The 14,189-nt window shown below is 44.8% G+C and overlaps 1 protein-coding gene across 2 annotated transcripts in view; it reads left to right on the plus strand.

Annotated features, from left to right (window-relative positions):
- Positions 1-14,189, plus strand: part of PLBD1 (phospholipase B domain containing 1) — a 45,307-nt gene that overhangs the window by 8,436 nt on the left and 22,682 nt on the right. For both annotated transcript variants that reach the window (XM_036497322.2, XM_058655763.1), the window contains exon 2: positions 6,828-7,047. In XM_036497322.2, coding sequence (XP_036353215.2) covers positions 6,828-7,047 — 220 coding nt within the window. The remainder of the gene's footprint in view (positions 1-6,827; positions 7,048-14,189) is intronic.

Genomic DNA, 14,189 nt, shown 5'->3' on the forward strand with positions numbered 1-14,189 from the left:
TAGCTTCCCTCTTGCCTTCAGTCCTCTCCCCAGCATCCTGGGGGCACTTGCGAGAATAACCCTCCCCTCGGCAAAAGTCTTGGGCTGCAATGTCTGGATAGAGCTATAGTCACAACCCTTACTTACAGTTCTGTTGTCTGGAGATGGGTTAGTTATTTTCCTGGTGACTGATACAGAGACTGAAGCAAATTGGAACGCCAAAGAGCAGTTGACCCAGAGCACTTTGAAAGGGAAGTGCAGTGCCAGTGTACACAGGGAAAGAAAGACTGCCCCGTGGCATACACGAGAGCAGCTCTTCAAGGAGGAGAAGCCTTGAATTATTTGCCAAGTCCTGCCTGGAGAGACAAATTTGATTATTTGATTTTATTCTATTTAACATACTCTACCTATCCCCCTCCCAGTTAATTCTACCTTTCTGTCTTTTTTTTTCTTTGTTTTGGTTCCTCTTACTACTGAATTATACATTGCCTTGTTCAGAGTTGAAAATCGCTTGCTCTTTGATAAATGAACTCTTTCATAAATAAAATCCTTGGAACATTATGTTCCTAATATGAAAGCATGATTAAGCCACTTACAAGTAGTGCACAAATTATTTCTAAGCAGGATTAGGCTTTTATTTCTTTTTCAGCTAAAAACAGTGAACTTGGAAAATATTGGTCTGCAAACACAAGCAAATAAAAATTTTAATCTGGATTTATTTTTATTTGAAAGAGGAATTTACAGGAAGAGAAGACATCTTCAGTCCTCTGGTTCACTCATAAAATGGCTGCAAAGACTGGAGCTGGGCCAGTCCAAAGCCGGGAGTCTGAAGCTGCTTTTGGGTCTCCCATGTGGGTGCTGGGGCCCAAGGATCTGGGTCATCTTTCATCGATTTTCCAGGTCCAACAGCAGGAACTGGGTCAGCAATGGAACAGCAGGGACTCGAACCGGTGTCCATATGGGATGCTGGCACTGTAGGCAGATGCTTAACGCACGAAGCCATAACACTGGCCCGAAGATGTTTGAGTTTTTACATAGAAGTATAATAGGGACGGAGCTTCTTCTGTCTTTATAAAAGAAACTCTGTTTCTAGACAGTAATATCTCCATTCATTTAATAAGTGCTGATTAAGTGCATTGCCTGTGAGGACAATACTCTTCAAAATATCTAAATCCCAGTTTCCACTTTCACACTTCTAAAGCAGATGTCATCCAAAATCCTTACTCTTGGGATTGGATAGACTAGGGCTGAGATGTGCGCAAGCCCTCTTACCCAACCTGGAGGACATATGTGAGCACTTGGATTATTTTGACCAATTTCTGTAAATGAATGTTCTGGAAAACTTGGTTTTTGTTGAAACAACATGTTATTTGGTCAGCTGCAGTGCTGTAGGTGTAGAACAGCTAGCAGATGTGGTTCTGGCCTTCGCAAGTTTATATAAAGCTAGTTTTGGGATTCAAATTTTTTCTGTCTTTTCATATTGTTAACTCCACTACCATCACAACCATGGAGATGTTTTTTAGAAATATAAAATGGCTGAAACTGTCAAGAGGTTTAAGGAAGGCCAACAGCAGCATGGGTATTTTAGGGAAGTAAGAAAGGGTGGCAATGTGAGAAACCATGGAGGGATGGAGGACATCTTCTGGGGATAGAAGGAGAGCCTGTGTTGGGCTTGATTCTCCAAGCACGTACCACACTGAGCAGTGCATGTTCCGCATGGGGACTGCCTGGGGAAAGCTTTGCTCATGAGCAGAGGTACACGGGGATCCAGAAGCACACAGCTTTACAGAAGCTGATTGGTGTAGCAGGTTCTGTTTGCAGGTTTCAGGAAAGGGTCAGAATCTCGCATTGTGGACAGAACTGAAAAAGAGGCTGCCAGCCCCCAGCTTCCTGCTGTCTTTCCCAGTTCCTCTCTGTGGCCACTCCCAGCAAAGCTCTTTCAGGCAGCTTTTGCTTTTTGCTTTCTTCTTCTTCTTTTTTTTCCCCCAGTGTTGTTGATTTAAAAAAAAACCAAAAAACAAAAAACACTTTTTTTTTGAAAGAATGGCAGATCAAGTAAGAGACCTTCCATCTCTTGCTTCATTCTCTCAGTACCAGTAACAGCCAGGGCTGGGGCCAGCACAAGTCAGGAGCGATGAACTTGGTTTCCCACATTGCTGGCAGGGACTCAGCCCCATCTGCTGCTTCCTGGGCGCTTCAGCAGCGTGGATTGCTGGAGCAGAGCTGGAGGCAGAATTTTGAGCCCAGGCACTCAGGAATGTGGGCATCCCAAGCCAGGCCTTAAACCACTGAGCCACAAACCTGGCCTTTCTGTTTCTTTCTTTGTAACCAGTCATGCCTCTGCAAATCCATGCAAAGTTCAGTGCAGGTGAGGGCAGAAGAGAATATGCTGGAAGAGCTGTTGACCTTTGTGCTCACCAATAAATTTAGAAAACCAGTCACTGTGCTTAGGAGGAAGAGAAGGGAAGTTTCCATGGACATTAGTCAGAGCAATCAGTTTGTGGGCCATGGACCTCATTACAGCAGGGCAGTTCTCTGTCACTGGGAATCTACTGACAGCATCACTTCCACTTAACTGTTGCTGAAGAAGAAAACTGCCATTATGGTCATGCTTTTACTAAGTAGATTGATTTAGTCCTATTCAGACTAGTTCTTTAAGGCTCAGCTTCTCAGCCTAACCAAGTCCCAGCCTCCTGAGCCAATGTACCATGATATTTTTATAGGAGTACTTATTTTATTTGAAACACAGAGACACAGATCTTCCATCTGCTGGTTTACTCCTGAACTCCTGCAAGTAGCTGGGGCTAAGAGCTGGGAACTCAAATTAGGTCTCAGACGTGGGTAGCAGAGACCCAAGTACTTGAGCCATTACCTGCTGTGTGTGAGGATACACCTTACTAGGAAGCTGGAATCAGGAACAGAGCCAGGATTGGCCCCAAGCACTTGGACATGGAATGTGGACTTATCATGTAGTATCTTAATCTAACCTTAAATAAGTTGTAGTTCCAAGTGCTTTATTTGAGAGATAATCTTTGCATCAAAAACAACCACAACCCAAAAAAAAAGTTGATTCAGTTAGGAGTATTGCCCAAGATAACAGTTTGTAGCTAACCTGCTTCTAATCTCTTAACTGCATATACTCAGTACACCTCAAATTAAACTTGTCTTCTGTCCTATACCTACTCCCTAACTGCTTCCTCTCTCAGTGAGTGACCGAACATCCATCCCTCGAGTCCCAAAGCAGAAGCTGGAAGTCATTCTGCTCTCCTCCCACTTTTTTCAAGAGTTATTGAAAGTTAGGGTAATAGATCACTCTTCCATCTGCTGCCTCACTCCCAAAACCCACCCATGTCTAACCTGGGAGCCGAGGGCCCATCTGGGTCGCCCAGTTGAATGGCAGCGGCCTAAGTGTTTGGGCTATCTTCATTTGCTTTCCCAGACACATAAGCAGGGAGCTGGATCTGAAAGAGTCACTGGGACTGAAATTTGTACTCTGGGATGGGAGCCTGTGTCTTTGATGACTAAGCTGAATGTAACACTTTGTTTTCAGCAGAGCAGATGTGCAATGCTTTCTCAGAGAAAAAGTTGTGAATTATTTTTGCAAATATTTACTGAGTACCTGTGATGGGCCAGGCATTATACTAACATGCTGAGGAAACCACCTCTGGCCGTAAGTAATTTGTAGTCTGTGGAGCAGAAGCAGACCTGGAAATTACCGAGCCACGAGTAGGAAGGTGTGAAGATGTGTTGACAAGGGAACCCCTGCAAAGGGGCCGCTGCTTCCTGATTCTGAGATTGCCAGTGGTTAAGGAGAGGAAAAAAACAGTGAATGCAAACAAGAGGGATTGACCCAGTTCAGGCAGAAAAACCGAAATTGTAAATGGAAACAAGAGGGGTTGACCCAGTTCATCACAGTTGGAGAGCCACATGTAATGATTTCTGGACCACAAAGTACCTAATGTGACAATGATGACACTGGTTAGCTAAGTAACTTTTTGGCCTTCTTGACCTGGTTTATAAGCCGTTACTTATTTATTTTTTTTAATTGGAAACAGAATCCGTTGATGGTTTGTTGGGCTTTTTTCTGTTTGTTTGCTTTTGTTTTTACTTAGCAAGAAAGCTAAGAAAAGCAGTTTACATCTTAAAAATACTACTCTAGGCAGAGAATGAAGACTAGGCGAAGAGGAGGCATTTATTAGCATGGTGCCTGAGATGTGACTTGGGGTATTGGTGTTCCCTATCAGTATTGGGGCTCTGCTGCTTGCTTCAAGTCTCCTCCTCGTGTGCATCCCAGAAGGGAACAGGAGATGCATGTGTGGGTTCCTGCACTCACGTAGGAGACTCCTGGCTCCTTGCTGCTCCAAGGATTTGGGGAGTGAATCGGTTTATGGGAAATGTCTCTTTGAAATAATTTTTTAAAAATTTGTCTTTTAAGACTGGATTAGGTTGGCGCAACCTCAACAAAGGCATCCTCTATAGTACAGGCTAACTGTGATGTATAAGCTAGCATAGAGATAAGGGTCAGTGTTGTGGTGCAATGGGTGATGCCACTGTCTGCAATGCCAGCAACCCATATGGCCCCCTGTTGGAGTCTCTGCTGCTCCACTTATGATACAGGTCCCTGCTAATGCACCTGAGAAATCAACAGAAGACGGCTCAAGTCCTTAGGTCCCTTCACCCACGTGGGAGGCCTGGATAAAGCTCCTGGCGTCAGCCGGGCCCAGTCCTAGCTATGTAACCATTTGTGAAGTGAGCCAGCATATGAAAGATTTCTGTCTTTCCTTCTCTGTTGAAAGAAACAAATGGAGGAAGGAGAAGTTACTGGGAAAGATGGGAAAGCTCAGGACATTTTGGTTAAACATGAGATATAAAGGAGAGCATAAGCATGAGATATGAGGAGGCCAGGAATCATCTTGGGTTTCAGAAGATAGAGGTTGGGTTGAAAGAGCCTGTGATTCATATTTGGGGTATTTTTAATTTTCAATGCTTAAGGAGTTATCCAGATTGTGTTAACCATATGTTCTGAGGTGCATGGGAATTAAAATTTTGTGGAAAATGAAAATGTTTATTTTGCAGCCCAGTGCTGTGGCTCAATTGGCAATCCTCCCCACTACAAGTACTGGGATCCCATAGGGGTGCTGGTCTGAGTTTACTTCCCATTAGCTCCCTGCTTATGGCCTAAGAAAACAGTAGAGGACGGCTCAAAGCCTTGGGACCCTCCACCCATGTGGGAGACCCACAAAAAGCTCCTGGCTCCTGGCTTTGGATCAGCTTAGCTCTGGTCATTGCAGCCATTTAAGGAGTGAACCAGTGGATGGAACATCTTTTTCTCTGTCTCTCCTCTCTGTAGATCTGGCATTCCAATAAAAAAAAATAAGTAAATCTTTTTAAAAAATGTTTATTTTTATCCCTGAAAAACTTTGAAATACATACGTACTTTTTTCATGATACTCATTTTCCCTAAACTTTTTGAAAACCCCTCATCTACATGGATTTCAGGATGTTTTGCACAGAAAATAAGCATCCTGCAATTGTTTTCCATGAACTATTTTAAAATCTCCTCGTTCATGACAAAGACTAACCCAGGGGGAAAGTGAAAGAAAAGGCAGAGGGGAGCAGATTCCAAAGAAAGTAATGACTTTAATACCATGGGAAGAAAGACTTTTAAATTTCTATTTATTTCATTAATTTGAAAGACAAGGAGAGGGACCCAGTATGGCAGCCTAGCGGCTAAAGTCCTCACCTTGCATTTGCTGGGCTCCAATATGTGCTCTGGTTCTAATCCCAGGAGCTCCACTTCCCATCCAGCTCCCTGCTTGTGGCCTGGGAAAGCAGTTGAGGACGGCCCAAAGCCTTGGGACCCTGCACCCGTGTGGGAGACCCAGAAGAAGCTCCTAGCTCATGGTTTCAGTTTGGCTCAGCTCTGGCCATTGTGGCCACTTGGGGAGTGAACCAGTGAATGGAAGATCTTTGTCTCTGCTTCTTTCTGTAATCTGACATTCCAATAAATAATAAATAAATCTTTAAGTAAAAAAAAAAAGAAAGAAAGAAAGAAAGGGAGTCAGAAACAGAGATCTCCCATTTATTGATTCAGTCTTTAAGCACCCACGACAGCTGAGGCTGGGACAGGCTGAAACTGGGTCTCCCACGTGAGAGGCAAAGGAAGTTATGTTACAGAGGAAGCAGCCATTGCATAAAGAGAGGTGAGAGGAGAGGGAGACACAGACAGAGCAAGGGGACAGAGCACTTTAGTGCATAGGAACAGGAAGCAATAGGATGGAATGAAGTTCCTGAAGATAGTGAGAGCATGGGGGCCAGCCTGTGGGTTGTATGAAGGTGCAAAGGGAACCAGAAGGGAGAGAGATGGGTGTGAGTCCAGGGTTTGTGAGGATGGAGTCACATAACCAGTAAAATTAGAGCCTGATACCATGTCTGAAGGATTAAGTAGGAGATACAAGATTGGGAGCCTAAGAATGGTAATGTGGGAAGTCACGGCAGATATTCATTATGAAATCCCCACCCCTGCTCTGTGAATGGGGTGGGCAGAAGCTGCAGCTGCGGCCATGCCTGTGGAGTCCTTCCTTAGCCTGAGCTGACCCCCATGTTTGTGCAGCTCTCCTCCGCACCCCCGGCTTTGACCTGGTTCTTCACGCTATGGGCTCATCTCCCGTGAAGGGGCTTACGGCTTTCCCCCATCGTGACAAGGACAAATCCTAGTGTGGGATTTTCCAATGCTAACAAAACCGGCTGGCTTTTAAATCAAATGTGTTGGAATTGTTGGGTTTAGAGAACATATTTGTCAACAGCTCAGCTGGATGGCATTCTACACCTGTTGCCTTTTCTTCCAGGAGTCTCCTATGCAACCGCCTACTGGATGAGTGCTCAGAAGACAGTGAAAATCAGAAATGTGTTGGATGTGAATGGGGATGCCTACGGCTTTTACAACGACTCTATGAAAACCACAGGTTGGGGCGTCCTGGAAATCAGAGCTGGGTATGGCTCTCAGACCCTAAGCAATAAGATGATCATGTATGTGGCCGGCTTTTTGGAGGGTTACCTCACTGCCCCGTAAGTACCCCAGTTATTGGCAACCTCTGTCCTTGTCTTTGTTCAGTTGTGACTCTTGTCTTTCTGACAGGGTGGTACCTTAGAACCAAAGAGCAGCTGAGGCCCTTTGCACCTGCTAGGAATGTCATCAGAACTACCTTTGCACCTGTAATCAGTGCCTGCTTAGAACATACAAGGCCTAACATGGTGCGCTTCAGTTCTCATGGCCTTAGCCTCCCTAAAATCTCCCTCCTATTTTACCCCTCCCTTAATGTATGTCTGTATTCTAGCTGGTTAAATACAATGTAGCCCCACCTTAGTTGGTCCGTGACTACCTGAGTCATTCAGTGAGATGTGGATCTTCAATTATTCCTGGCACTGGGCCAGGCTAAATTCAGAAGTCTGGAACTTCTTCTAGGTCTCCCAGATGAGTGACATAAACCCAAGAACTTGGGCCATCTTTCTCTGCTTTTCCCAGGCCATTAGCAGGGAGCTGGATCGGAAGTCTAAAAGTTGGAGTACAAATCAGCATCCATTTGGGATGAGATGATGGCATTACAGGTGGTAACTTTACCCACTACCACAATGCTGGCCACTCTGCTGTTATTTTTAATACCCACTTCTTATTACTCTATCTCAAAAATGCCCCTAATACCATACTATTTAGATATATATATATATATATAGTATATATATATACACACACATGAAACCTTAAAATTAGACTCTAAAGACCATATTATTAATGTAAAAATCATACCTTTTTATCCTCCTCTCTCGATCTTTGTTGGCTTGTCTGTGTGCTGAGTGCTGATCGTGTTATTTTTTAAATGGGATTGCAAGTGCAGAGGCATCATATAGATGGAAGTTGTGTGAATACAGAAAGATTAGGTGAATGCAAGGATGATACCCAGTGGGTCGGGAGGGGAAACTGGTGTGGAGGGAACAGTGGTAACCTGTGAGAGTGCTCTGGGGATGCCTGTGCGTTCCTGGGACAGTTCAGCTGGCATTGCTATGGCAGAGACACTGTGGAGTTCAGAGAACCTGTGACCCAGGCGCAGTTCTAATGTTGCCATGTTTCACAAGGTGCCCTGTCCAGTCATCTCAGTAGAGTAAGCGTAGCATCTTGCGACAGCCACGCTTAGCCTAACTTTTGTGACACGGCATTAAGCCATCTTCCAGTCACTCTATCCATGTACCCAAAGAATGTGTAGAAAAGGGAACCATATTACCAATATCTTGAAAAAATACTTCTCTACTAGAATAAACGAGCATTATTTCTTTGAAAACAGCTACTGTTTAGCAATGTTTTCTTGTTTAACTTTCTTTTTTTCTCCATGGCCTACTAAAGAAAATTCGATAGGCATAGATTAGTGTTGAAATACGAAAAATAGGTAAAAATTAGCAAATCACTTCCTACCAATTATGCTTTGGGTTTTGAAAGTCTCAGAGAAGTAGTAACAGCATCTAAGGGATCAACAGGAGTTAGGGGGAGATAAGCCTATATAGTGACCTAAGTTATAGGTATATAAAATGCATATAATATATATAAAATATATATTATGTATAAACTAATTTTCAGAGGGTCAGGGGAGAAAGCGAACTCCTCTCCAGTGGATTGACTGCACCAGTGCCCAGGAGCTGTGAGCTCAGCCTTGGTCTCCCACATGGGTGGCAGGAATCCAGGGACTTGAACTTTTGGGGAGCTGTCTCCAGGGTGTGCATTAACAACCTGTAAGTGGAACTGGAGTCAGGGTTTGAACCAAGCCCTCCCAACATGTGATATTGTCATCCATCCCAAGCACCATTTTAACTTCTGTTCCAAACACCCACACCAACCCAGCATTGCCCTAGACCCCAACAAAAAGATTGGCCCACATTTGGCCACAGCCTTACCACACAGAACAACCACGGAAGAGTTCTTTAACCAGAACGCAGGAGCAGAGAGGATATGAAGCCACAGTGGTGACCCAAAGGCAGCTGGTGAAAGCTGTGAGCTGTGGGTCTGAGGCTTGATCACTGAGACCCATTTGGTATGGCTGGGAGGAGGCGTAAAGTCATTCTGGGCAGGTGATGACCAAAAGGAATAGTGAAAGGTGGCCCTTGAATCTGACATGTGTAAAATGAATTCCTATGAGCAAGGCGTTGAGGCTGTGACTGAGCAAACAGAAGACAGCATGGTTGAAGAGTTATGTTGTGTAGGCTTGGGAAAGGGGTGCTTGTTCTCGGCTGCCCTACACAGCACTCAAGGGGTTCTGCACCACATGGGAGTGCCAGGGTCTGAGTCTGAGCTCCAGTCTTCATTCCAGTTTCCTGCTAACACACACCGAGAGGCAGTCAGTGATGGCTCCAGTACTTGGGCCCTGCACTCACGTGAATACCCAGCTTGAGTTACTGGCCCAGCCCTGGCCATCGTGAGCATTTGAGGAGTTAACTAGCAGATGGGAGGTGCTTCAGATGCTCTCTCTATTTCCCTTTTAAATAAATAATAATAATAAATCATGACTATCAGCTTTCAGGGAGCCAGCAGACAGTGAAGGGAAGACACAGAACTTTGGTCCATGAAAAGTTTTGTCGGGGGTGCAGGAAGGGAGGCTGGTGCTGTGACACAGTAGGTTAAGCGTCACCTGTGATACCTACATCCCATCCTGGCTGTTATGCTTCCAATCCTTGCTAATGTGCCTGGGAAGGCACTGGAAGATGGCCCAAGTGCTTGGACCCCTGCAACGCACGTGAAAGACCTGGATGGAGTCCTGGGTCCCTGGCTTCAGCCTTGCCACTTGGTGTATGCATTGGCAGATATAATATCTTATAGTTTGTTCTCTCTCTCTCTAACTCTACCTTTCAAATAGCAAGTCTGTAAAGTTTTGTCAAGAAGATAACATCTGAGATGAGTCTTGGAAGGCTGGCGATTTTTCAGAAGGCAGAGAAGGGAAGCAGTGGGTGGTTCTCGGGGACCATGGTTCTGTGAGAGGCTAAGAAGGGGTGGGGGGGATGTCAGAAAGGTCTGACACAGGCCACTCCTACTCAGTCCGGGGTCACAGCACAGCTCAGCGACCCATGGAAGAGGAGCTTTTCTATGGGACCCTCGGCATGCTGCAGTGTGTGAATCTGGGGGAGGCAACAGTGGAAGAAGAGACAGAAAGGAAGTGAGTGTGAGTCAAGGCAAAATGGTCAGAGTCCCTGAAAGCACCCAACACCTACATCGAACTGTGGGCTGGGAAGGCAGACACAGCTGTATGACAGTGGCCTTGACAGTAGCTGCACTTCGAAAGGGCCTGCAAAGAAGGGACAGAAAGCACCCAAAGGTAACGAGGGAAATGCTAATGCCAGCCAGGATGGCAAGAATTCTGCAGCGAATGGAGATGCACTACGGAGCAGGCACAGGAAGTCCTATATGGCCAGTGGCTGCACTTTGAAAGCCTTTTTTAAAAACCCAGTTTTTGGGCCCAGCGGCGTGGCCTAGCAGCTAAAGTCCTCGCCTTGAAATCCCTGGGATCCCATATGGGCGCCGGTTCTAATCCCAGGAGCTCCACTTCCCATCCAGCTCCCTGCTTGTGGCCTGGGAAATCAGTCAAGGACGGCCCAAACCTTTGGGACCCTGCACCCGCGTGGGAGACCTGGAAGAGGTTCCTGGTTCCCGGCATCGGACTGGCGCGCACCGGCCCGTTGCGGCTCACTTGGGGAGTGAAACATCAGATGGAAGATCTTCCTCTCTGTCTCTCCTCCTCTCTGTATATCCAGCTTTCCAATAATAATAAAAATCTTAAAAAAAAAAAAAAAAAAACCCAGTTTTATAAAAATAAGGAATTTTTGCTTTCTTTTAAGCTGTGGCCAACACACAAAGCACTTCATTGTTCTTTCGGGCGATGGGCATGTATCACCAACAAAATGTCTCTGAATAGGATTGATATAGGTGAAAACATCTTTCCCTTCCATTTTTTAAAACTTGCACTTATGCTAATATGTTAAAGCTTTATTACTTTTTTTTTTTAAAGAGAGAGATGCACACTTGGCTTAGGAGTTACAATGCCACTTGGCACACTAGTGTTCCATTTGCTGTATCTGGGTTTGAGTCCCAGTTCCACTGCCAATTTCAGCTTCATGCTACAGTTCACCATGGGAGGCAGCCTGCAATGGCTTCTGTCCTTGGGTCTTTGACACTCATGTGGGCAACCTGAGCTAAATTCTAGGCTCAAGGCTTCTGCCTGGTTCAGCCCCTGCTGTTGTGGACACTGGAGGAGTAAACCAGCAGATGGGAGAATTGTTTCTCTGTGTCTCCCCCTCTACCAAATAAATAAAAATAAATAAAATTTTAAATACACAGAGAGGTGTTCTCATCCACTGGTCCAACCCCCAAATACCTGCAACAGCTGGGGCCACCTCATACTAAATCGCGGAGCTGGGATTTCAATTCAGATCTGCCACGTGGGTTGAAGGATCCCAAGGCTATTGCCACCGCCTCCCTCTCTCTGTATAACTCTACTTTAAAAAAGTTATTTACTTGAAAGATTTACAAAGAAAGAGGAGAGAGAAATTTCTTCCTGCCAAATGTCTGCAGCAGCCAGAGCTGGACTGGTCCAATGTCAGGAGCCAGAGACTTCTCCTGGGTCTCCCACAGAGTGCAGGGACCCAAGCACTCAGACGGTTCTCTGCTGCCTTCCCACGCACGTTAGCAGAAAGCTGGATCAGAAGTAGAGCTGCTGGAACTTGAACTGGCACCCATAAAAGATGCCAGTACTATAGGCAAAAGCTTTTACCCAGTAAGCCACAGCTCTGACTCCAGATAAGCTTTTTAAAGTTTCTGGAAAGAATGCTGATGTGGGTGTGGCTGCCTAGGAGCTGTTGTTTTAATGAAGTGTCTAATCTCTTGGGTTGCTGAGGCAGCAGCTTTACCTGCCCTCCTTGGAATTCCTGTTTGAAGGAGTCATTTTAATGCAACAAACACTTGTTTTACCACTTTGTGCTAGGCTCTGGGCATGGGAATAGAGGGAGGGAGGGGAGTTGGTGCTTCTTCAAAGAAGGCTGCTGCTTTCAAGTTAGTCGGTTGAGACAACACGTGAAAAGAATATGATGAAAACAGGTTCTAGCAAGACTTTGGCACAAACAGAAGTCATTGATCGGGGTGGATGTCCTCTTTTGTGCTTGGGCCAACACCAAGAAATTCCTCAAGAATCAGCTCCACAGCTCCAGCTTGTTCCTTTTGGTGTTAGAAACCACAGGATAATATTCTTTCAGGTCAAAGTTTTAAATAAAGATAAATAAGACACAGCATCATCCTCAGAAATACCAGATGATTTATCAGGTTGTAATTTTTTTTTTTTTTTTTATGAAAGAGTTACAGAGAGAGGGAGAGAGGGAAAGAAAGAGAGGGAGAGATTTCTTCTGTCTGCTACCTTACTTTTCAAATGGTCACAATGGCTGGAGCTGGGCCAGACTGAATTCAGAAGGCAAGAGCTCTATTCAGGGACCTAAGCACTTGGGTCACCTTCTGCTGCCCTTCTAGGCATATAGCAGGGAGTTAGCTCAGAAATGAAACAGCCAGGGTATTGACATGGACTCCTGTTGCCATAGGTGGCAGCTTAGCCCACTGTCCCACAGTGTCAGCCCCTTGGAATTTTTGACATAACGATGCATGAGTGATGTAAAGATGAGTTAAATTGCAGCAAATTTAGGATGAAACTTACTGACTTTACACATCACAGGAGCTGAAAGACACTGACCTATCAAGTCCCATGTAAGTCCTATGCTTCCTGTGGGTTTATGGGCTCTCAGTGTCAGCTTGCTTTCTCTTGATGATAAAAGAAACATTTGGCTGCTCCCTGACAGTCACTGAGGGTAGTAGAGTGTTACATTTGGCTTATAATCCCAGGAAGCTCAGGCAGCCATCTTTAGTTCACCCTGTAATCTTGGAGTAGGACACTATAGGGATGTTGAAAGACCAATCAAATCATCCCATGCTCCCGGGGTTTCTGCAGTTCCCTTATCTGAAGCATGAGGCCTGGGCAGAAGGTCCCTTCCTTGTCTCCTGTATACTTGTTTAGCTTTTTTTCCCCTTCATTTTTAGATGTAATAAAGGGAATGGTATTGTGGGTAAAGCTACTGCTTGAGATGCTAACATCCCATATAAGCACCTGCTTGAGTCCTGGCTACTCCGCTTCTGCTTCAGTTTCCTGGTAATGGTGCCTAGGAAAACAGAGAAAGATGGCCCTAGTGCTTGAAACACATCGGAGACTTAAGTGAAGCTGTTGGTTTCAGGCTTTATCCAGGCCGTTGCAGCCATTTGGGAAGTGAATCAGTAGTTGGAAGATCAGTATCTCTCTCCCCACATCCTGCAGCCCGCTGTCTGTCACTCAGCCTTCCACCTAAGTGGATGAAGCTTTAAAATAATAAAATAAAGCAAGCTTAAGAGGTGACAGGAAGAAGAAAGACGGTGATTACAAAGAAACATCAGCTAGACAGTATACTTCTTATAACCAACCAATGCAATCAAGAGATGGCCAGATAACATCTTAAAAGTACTGATGTAAAATATCTAAATAGAATTTTATAAACATTTAAATTATCCAAGAGTAGGGACAATTAAGGATCTGCTCAGATGTATAAGTTAAAAATGTCATCTAAAGACTAGTATAAAAATATATAGTTTGGTAAGAATAATAAGAGGTGAAGAGTGGGATATAAAGAGTAGCAATATGGGATACAAAGAAGTTATGAAGTTCCATTGTAAAAGTTTAAAAAGAAAAAAAATTCTAAAAATAAAGTTACTTCATTAAAAAGTAGCACTAGGGGCCAGCATTGTGATGCAGCAAATTAATTTGCGGCTGACGAGGCTGGCATCCCATATCTGAGTGCCAGTTAGGGTCCCAGATGCTCCTCTTCCAAGTTGCCTTCCTGCTAAGGTACCCTCAAAGGCAGAGGAAAGTGCCCCAAGTGTTGGGGCCTTTGTCACCCATGGAAGTGACCAAAATGGAGTTGCAGGTTGCTGGGGTTTTTTTAAAGATTTATTAATTTATTTTGAAAGGTTGAGTTACAAAGAGGGAGAGACAGAAGCAGAGAGAGTTTTCCATTCTCTGGTTCACCTCCCAAATGGCTATCATAACCAGAGTTGGGCCAGGCCAAAGCCAGAAGCTTTTGGGCCATCATTTGCTGCTTTCTCAGAC

Source organism: Ochotona princeps, chromosome 27, assembly GCF_030435755.1.
Source record: "Ochotona princeps isolate mOchPri1 chromosome 27, mOchPri1.hap1, whole genome shotgun sequence".
Taxonomy (NCBI): Eukaryota; Metazoa; Chordata; class Mammalia; order Lagomorpha; family Ochotonidae; genus Ochotona; species Ochotona princeps.